This window comes from Crinia signifera, chromosome 1 (genome assembly GCF_055691185.1).
Source record: "Crinia signifera chromosome 1, ASM5569118v1, whole genome shotgun sequence".
Classification (NCBI taxonomy): Eukaryota; Metazoa; Chordata; class Amphibia; order Anura; family Myobatrachidae; genus Crinia; species Crinia signifera.
The window spans coordinates 44,820,459-44,829,197 of record NC_139217.1 but is presented as its reverse complement, the minus strand read 5'-3'; the positions used below and the strand labels follow the sequence as shown (position 1 = coordinate 44,829,197).

Sequence of the window (8,739 nt, the reverse complement as noted above, 5' to 3'; positions counted from 1 at the left end):
TAACATATAAAAATATCAAAACTTGTCATTCGTTATAAATTAAAAAAAAAGTTTTAAAAAAAATCCTCCCCAAATTTGTATAAAAAGATGATTTACAGCGCCGCAGAGCTTATTCAGCCCATTCGCGGTTAAAGACCAAAAAGAGTTTCTCTCGCGCAAGATTTGTTTCCCCAAATAGCGTACGCAATGTCCAGAGACCTGTGAATACATTGTCCTGCATCCGGTCATTGCATGAAAGTTTGCTCATGTTATTTGTTCTAGTCTGTCCTCCCCCATTGTTAGCAACTGTGGCAAAGTAGTCCAGTGACTGTGAGGGCACCAGCAGATGACCGTGGGATCACACCTCACTGCCCTCCCGTGTGTAGATGAGGCTGTTGACGCTGAAAGTGTTGTAAAAATGGCTGTTGAACTGGCTGCTCTGGTTGGTGCCAGTGAAGGAGTTGTAGTAGGGGGCTCTAGTGAGGTGCAAGCTGTCCTGCAGTTCTGCAGATGGCTCTGACATAGAGCCTGGGGTGAAACTGCTTAATCCAGTGATGTTTCTCTGAGAGAGTTCATTCACAAGCCCCAGAGACATCTGTCTGTTCACTGAGCTTGACTCCAGGGATGTCATGCTGCTGAAAAAGTTATTAAAGCAAGGGGTAGAGGTGATTCCAGGGGGAGAGGAACTTTTCCTGCCATCTGAGGCAGCTTCCATCTCAGGGGAAGATGGGGTCATCAAAGATGGACTCTCCCCGTCCTTTCCTCCTAGAGCTCCGCGACTGTCCTCACTTTTACCCATGACAGGCTCGTTGTTGTTGGATTCCGATCTGCGCTTCCTTTTCCGGCGAAAGTTCCCGTTATCGAACATTTTCTCACAGTTGGGGTCCAGAGTCCAATAATTCCCTTTTCCTTAACAAAAAAATAAAAAATAAAGTTAAACAAAATGCTGGCGAGTTTAAAACAAGGCACAAAAGTACCGTAACCCATAGCAACTAATCTCGAGCAAAGTTTATTAGCCTGTTACCAAATCTGTCAATTAAAGTGAATGTCTTATTAGTTCCTTTGGGTTATAGTACATTGCCAAAATTTGACCATACTAATGAATTCCAGCCAAATGCCAACTAAAATACTTTGATTAATTACTTTAATTTTGTTTTGTATACTTAGCTTCAAATGTCACAAATGTGACATTGAAATTTAGTCGACAGTTTTACTCGCAGGATCTGTCTTAGTTTTAAATGAAATAGTTGGAAGCTCTTAAAATACAGAATACATATTTTATTACAGCTGTATGTGATTCACAATGAACTTAAAACTAGTTCAGAGGAAATGTGGAATTTCCAGCTACAACATAGTAGACAGCCCAAATCTGTGTGTATCCTTTTTTTTAACTAGTTCACCAACTTAATTGCATTCAATCAAACTCAACATTGCATTACATACAGTGCACACATTTTTCAGGAAATACTGAATGATTCATTTTCACAATATGGAATTTCCCACAAAACCAATATGAAAGGAATTTCAATTGAAACTTTGTGTGTGTGTGTGTGTGTGTGTGTGCTAAATGTAATCTCTGCAATGGCTGTCATTACTTTTTGGCACTTTAAGTGTCATTTAAATTAAATTAGATTCCTGGGAATCTAAAGGGTTAAAGGCTATTTTTTTCCTTCTTCAAACTTAACCCTCTGTTGTAAAGCACAGCTTGTGGCATTGTTTTGTACATTACCGATAACTAGCCATCGTAACTTTCCCAAGATAAATAATCACATTTGTAGAACCAGATGTGAAATAGTGAACTGCAATGTTTTTTTTTTTTTTACCTGGGTCATCCTCATCTCTCGGGACTTTCTTGAAGCAGTCATTCAAGGACAAGTTGTGGCGGATAGAGTTCTGCCAGCCTGCTTTACTCTTCTTGTAGAAAGGGAAATTGTCCGCCACGTACTGGTAGATCTGGCTTAGGGTCAGTTTCTTTTCTGGAGCATTTTGAATGGCCATCGCGATGAGAGCGGAATAGGAGTATGGAGGCCTCACCAGCTTCAAGAGTTCTTCTTGGGAGGCGATGGACAGCCAGCCAAGGTCTGTCCCACCAAAACCCGATGAATTTGGCAAGAACTGTCTCTGAGACCCATAGGAAGGTGGCATGTAAGAGGTTGTGTTGTTTCCATGAAGATAGCTGGGTGAATTGTTAACTCCAGGCCCACCAAGCCATAGATAAGGGTTAGTTGAAGGTGCATAGTCCCCTATTCCATAATTTGGTGCCCTCTGAGATGTATGCAGGTTCTGTTGGTGGTACATGCTGAAGTTGTCACAGTACACTGCCATCTCCGTGGCCTCCTGGGCACTTTTTGGGTAAGTTGGGTGAAGGCCTGTAGATCTCTGATGGGCTGGAAGATGAATTGAGTTCATACTCTTCTCCAGCACCTTTACACATTCAGGTGCTCCTGGCAACAGGTGTCTAATGGATTTGGAGTGCTGTCTTTATACCTCCCCAGTGTAGTGATCCTCCCTGCCTGAGGCCAGTGATGGGTGTGCTCTGAGATGTTATTTCATTCTCAACAGCCAGTTAGATGCCTCAGTTGAGAGACAGGGGTGTGCAAAGTGAAGGGCTGATCTCCAAAGAGGCACCGGGGGAGAACAATCTGTCTTTCTCAGTCATTGTTCTACTGATCTGTCTACACACAAGACACTTTTTTTATTTTTGTAACTTGCTGACTTGGACTTAATCTGGGAGATAAAATAAAAGCAATAATCTTCACTTTCAAAAAAAAGGCAAGTTTTTTCTTATGCAGAAATGAAACTTGATCCCACTTTTTTTGTTTTTGTTTTTTTGTTTCGTAACACAGTAAAACTTCACTATACTAATAACTGGTATTTAATTTAGCTGCAAAAAAAATCTCAGACATCATTTTTTTTTACATTGGAACAGGAACAAAATTAAATCTACTAAACAAGCACTGAAAAAGCTTTAAATCACAAAAATAGTGCACTTTAATTGTTATGGCAAAGTTTTTAAATTGCATATTTAATTTTTATAAATGTTAATGAGTTATTTCATTTTGAATCTTTCTCTTTGGCCGATATAAATTGGATACATTTAAAGGTATTGGGGGGAATGGGTATGACAAAAAAATTGCTGATTTTGCAGTGGAAATTGCACATTTTTTTTGGGGGGGGGGGGGGGGGGAGGGGGAAAAATACTGCTTTGAATCAAGCCGCAAAATTTTGAAAAGGAAACCTATTCCATTCTTGTTCCATATTACATTCCTCCCATTATCTCCCTTAATTTACGTTGTGTCCTGTGTTAATTCTTCAGTCTATTCAATTTTTATTCTATTTACTGTGATTTATAGTTAACTGCATTTTATAATACACTGTATTATAAAAATTATTAAATTTGTTTATAAATCGCTGAATTCATATTCTACAATATTTCATATTCTGTGTATGTTTTATGCTGTGGAATCACTACAATATGGTTTCAAAGACTATCAAAGACTAGAAAAAAATCCTAAAAAACACACACACACACACACACACACACGTGTATTGAGCAGCTTGTGTTAAATTAAGTTGTGACAGGCCGCTGATGAAAAAGATGCTGGTCTTTTAAGGGAAAACTTATTTTTATGCTGCTAATCAATTGCAGATGGTAAGCATTTTGGTCGAGAAAAAACACGTTAATAAATATCCACTGACAGTTCCGTGTTCTGTTGTATACATCAAATAACTTCACTTAGAGAAGTTGACATCGTAATTTGTACAATAGGTGACGCAGTGTGTGCTGTGAACGTTCATCTTGCAGCCCTATAATTGGCTGATTTTGGTTGTTAGTACCTCGTAGATTTACTTGTAGACAGAGAGTAATTTGCGACCAATAATCCCAATATATATAATTAATGATCTGGAATGGGGGCGGATCTGCGTAGTTGTTTTTGAATTGTTTGCGCTTAATACTTATTTAAAAAATGTTGGTATTGTGTGTGTAAAACTAAATACAAAATCTGCGCCTAATAATATGACATGTAAGCATGTAATACTTATTAATGGAAAATAAGATTATACTTACTGGCTCTCAACCAGCAGTTGTGTAAGTGACATCTGCTGATGGTGTCAACCGACTCTATAAATATTACATGTGTTACTGGTGGAAGCGTCTGTGGAAGTGGCAGCCGATGGCAGTTATATAGGTTAGTAACTGTTTAATGAATATTACATGGATTTAGGAAACTTATTGTATTTTTAGCATATCTTTGGCTGTAATATTTATTGTACTTAGTAATATGAGCCACCTGTCTCATGCCGGAGGGTTCTAGAGCTAGATTCGGCCCAGACACATAGATATGACAGATAGATATGAGAATGATGGATATGAGATAGATAGGTAGACAGACAGACAGACACAAACTGAATGACAGATAGATAGATAATTGCTAGATAGATATATAGATAACAAATACATGTGAGATAGATAGATAGAGAGAGAGATAGATAATAGATACATGTGAGATAGATAGATATATAGACAGACAGACAGACAGACAGACAGATAGATAGATAGATAGATAGATAGATAGATAATACACACATGCGAGATAGATAGATACATATGAGACAGATAGATAGATAATAGATAGATGATAGATAGATAGATAGATAGATAGATACATGTGACAGACAGACAGATAGATAGATAGATAGATAGATAGATAGATAGATAGATAGATAAATAGATAGATAGATAGATAGATAGATAGATAGATAGATAGATAGATAGATAAGAGATACATGTGAGATAGATAGATAATAGATACATGTGAGATAGACAGACAGACAGATAGATAGATAGATAGATAGATAGATAGATAGATAGATAGATAGATAGATAGATAGATAGATAATAGGCACATGTGAGACAGATAGATAGATAGATAGATAGATAGATAGATAGATAGATAGATAATAGATACATGTGAGATAGACAGATAGATAGATAGATAGATAGATAGATAGATAGATAATAGGCACATGTGAGACAGATATATAGATAGATAGATAGATAGATAGATAGATAGATAATAGATACATGTGAGATAGATAGATAGATAGATAGATAGATAGATAATAGATACATGTGAGATAGATAATAGATAGATAGATAATAGATACATGTGAGATAGATAGATAGATAGATAGATAGATAGATAGATAGATAATAGATACATGTGAGAAAGACAGACAGACACATATAGGTAGATAGATAGATAGATAGATAGGCACATGTGAGATAGATAGAAACATGTGAGAAAGAAAGATAGATAGATAATAGATAGATAGATAGATAGTTAGAAATAAAATAATAGATGTATTTTGAGATAGATAGATAGATAATTGCTAGATAGATAAATAGTAAGCCTACTCGAACCAAAAGCTTTGAAAGCTAGTCTGCTACCTTCTGTGTTTGAGCATGTGTTAGAAAGAAATGATAGCTTCACTCTCTGCCAGCAGATGGCAGTGTTCCGGAGACTCACGGACACTAGACAATATATATAAATGATAGATACATGTGCGATAGATAGATAGATATTATAACTTAAAGGCACGGTTGTGTACTTTAATTATGGCTGAATTGAATAAACTGAATTCTCCCATAGGGAATTCCTGAGATGTGGGTATAGTGTTGGAGGGGCTACACCTTAAAAATGGTTGGACTTACTGAGCTAAAATTTGGCAGGGGTGCGTAGAACTGTCCCCTTGTGCTGCATGTCAAATTTCAGAGGGGAAATAATTAAAAAAAGATATAGATAGAGAAATAAAAGGCATAGACAAGGAGAATACATAGATAGATAGATAGATAGATAGATAGATAGATAGATAGATAGATAAGATGGATACATTATAAGAGATGGGTAGACATTTGTTAGTTAGACATATATTTTGTAGAAAGATACATTTCCCAACATCATGAACCGTTATTATCTGGTTATTATATTATACATTGCCTATGTACACTGCCACCATAATGACCCAATGTATTCCAAGCCAGGGATCAGTGGTATTTATTGAGTTTAAGAGAGGAATGGAGCAGGGGGTGGGGGTGTGGGGGGGGGGGTGCGGGGTTTGGGGGCATAAGCAGAGGTCACAGTGAAATAATTGTGTTTATAAACGTTAAGATCATTCGATATCCCCAATGCTATGTACATTATTTTCCATTGTACATAGCAGTGGGGAAACAATTTTTTACATGGCTATCCCTGGTATGTTCTAAGGACCTTATTCTTCCCAAAAAAGCGAGACGGTCCCGTGAAAAACGGGACAGTTGGGAGGTATGGTTAAACATCCATTAGCAGGTCCTGCATGCGAACACACGCTGCATATCCCCATTTCCAGGGTGTGTTCTGGTTGACTCCCAAGGGTGCAAATTCGCATCTGAGCGAATCAACCAGAAAAACCCCCTAAATCAGTGGCGTAACTATTACATTTGCGCCCCCCTGCCGCGAATTTGGGCAGCGCCCCCCCCCCCCTGTAGGGTTAACACCCCCCCCCGGTTAAAAAAAAACCATTAAACTGACTTTTTCATACCCCCACTATCCACGTCGGTGTGGTGGTGATCTTATATAGTGTGGCGAGCGCAGTGAGCCACCGAGCCTGAAGTGTGGCGAGCGGACCCGGAATACATGTAAAGTAATCCGCATCCCCTCGCTGGGCTCGCTGCGCACGCCACACTATATAAAGTCAACTCCACGCAGACGTGGATAGTGGGGGTATGAATATGTTGGAGGACGCGTTCCGCCGCCCCTCGCAGGGCTCGCTGCGCTCACCACGCTTCGGGTGGCGTGGATAGTGGGGGAGGGGGGTGCGTAAAACCTCTTTGTATGTCATACAATGATATTATTGTATAGCTAATGTAATGGCTTTGCACACCCTATAAAATCGCATGTGATTTTGCAGGAGGTGCGATGCGATGTGATCCCCTGGGGCATACAGAGCAGTGAATAAATTACATGAAAAAATTGCATCGCATCGCACGGCACTAAAATGGCCCATTTGATGCGATGCGATGCGATTTAACTACATTAGCGTACGTAGAAAATCTGGGCGCCGTGCTAGGAAACAAGTACCAAAAGAACTTTTAGAAGGTGATTGGCTGGTGCGTTATAACTATCACTTCATCAAGCTTATTATATCAGTCCCCCTATATCTATAAAGATTGCAGGCTGACACACACACACGCTAAAGTTAAGTGAAGTTTGACAATCCATAAAATTATTATGTTAATTATCCATTCTGACACATTACACTGAATTGACTTATTTTGCCATTAAATGCTAATCATTTAAAAAAGGTGTCTGAGGGGGCTCCACCAGGCTGCTGGGATTTGCAGTTCTACAAAACTTTTGGCACACATGAAAAGGCGCAGTAATCCATTGTGGAAAATACCCATTGACAAAAAATGTTTTTGCTGGTTTTCTTCACCTCAAGGTATTTAATACATTTGGCATTATTACAGGATTAGTATAGGGCGCCCTCTATGGATGGATTTAGGGACTGCATTCACTTTGCTGCTCCCTTTCTCTTATTCCAGTCTCATAGCTACATGCCTGTCAAGAGCATTTGTCACACTTGTCCTTTATGCGCCTTCTGCTGTGAGACACATGGTGCTACTTGTATACTTAGGGCGAGATGTACTAAGCCTTGAAAAGTGATTAAAATAGAGAGTGATAAACCATCTACCAATCAGCTCCTTCCTGTCATTTTTCAAAACACTGCCTGGGACATACTCACATAGCAGTTAGCAGCTGATTGGTCAGTGGTTTATCACTCTCTATTTGATCACTTTTCAAGCTTAGTACATCTGGCCCTTAGTGGCTCTGCCAGGGATAGTGATTTCTGTACTTAAGGGGTCTGAGTATTTACTAAAGGTGACCAAACAATAGTATTTGGCCCTTTTCTACATGATTTTGATGAATCGGGCTGATAAATCAAGTGAAAAGTATCAAATCGGATGTAATTTACATATGCATGCGATCATATCCGCAGAATGTTACTGCTGCAGTATCCTGGGGCAGGAAATGGGATCCCATGGGATACATCGTATGCAAAAGCTCCTGGCGAGGTACCGTATGCCAGGCTGCATGTGATACCTCAGCCTTATGTAGGGGGCCTTGTACCAACCAGCTCATAACTGTTATTTTTCAGCCTATAAATCAGGCTTGCCTACCCCAGGGTTGCCGACCCTCCCGGAATTACCGGGAGTATCCCAAAAACCGGATCCCCCTCAGGGCCCCCCGGAAGGGTGGGCAACCCTCCCGGAATCAGGGGGACCCCCACTGAGCCCCCCGATCGCGGCATTTAAATGCCGCAATTCGCGGGTCTCAGAGGAGGGGGCGGAGCTAAAATGACACACTCGTGTCATTTTAGCGCCGCCCCCTCAATGGAGAGCAGTGATTTTGACTATTTCCCGTAATGGGGGGCTGGGCTTAATGACATCACAGTCAAGCCCCGCCCCCCGAACGGGTAATGAAAGTCTCCTCTCCGGGCTTCTCCCGGAGAGGAGAATTTAAAAGTCGGCAACCCTGGCCTACTCTCCCGGAATGGTCGGGAGCCTCCCGGAAATCCGGTCCTTCTCCTGGCCCCCGGGGAAGGTGGGCAAGTCTCCCGCATTCTGCTATTTGCCCCCGATCTCCCCTTGCCCGCTGGTGTAATTACCTGAAATCGCGGGTCCGCGGAGAGGGGGCGGGGCTAAAATGACGCGTTCGC

At 40.4% G+C, this 8,739-nt stretch overlaps 1 protein-coding gene across 1 annotated transcript; it reads right to left on the bottom strand.

The window, feature by feature from the left end:
• Nucleotides 1–337: 337 nt before the first annotated feature.
• On the bottom strand, nucleotides 338–2,388 carry LOC146025799 (forkhead box protein I1c-like). The gene is made up of 2 exons (XM_083155872.1): nucleotides 1,803–2,388; nucleotides 338–888 (listed from the first exon to the last, which is right to left on the bottom strand). Exons 1-2 carry the CDS (start codon nucleotides 2,386–2,388, stop codon nucleotides 338–340), a joined length of 1,137 nt encoding a protein of 378 aa, XP_083011998.1.
• Between the last annotated feature and the right edge of the window lie 6,351 nt (nucleotides 2,389–8,739).

Excerpts from the sequence above, each read along its gene's own strand:
- LOC146025799 (XM_083155872.1), bottom strand. The coding sequence starts at position 2,388 with ATGAACTCAATTCATCTTCCAGCCCATCAGAGATCTACAGGCCTTCAC. Across the intron at positions 889-1,802 it reads GAGAGATGAGGATGACCCAG|GAAAAGGGAATTATTGGACT; the intron begins GTAAAAAAAAAA and ends TTTTTTGTTAAG.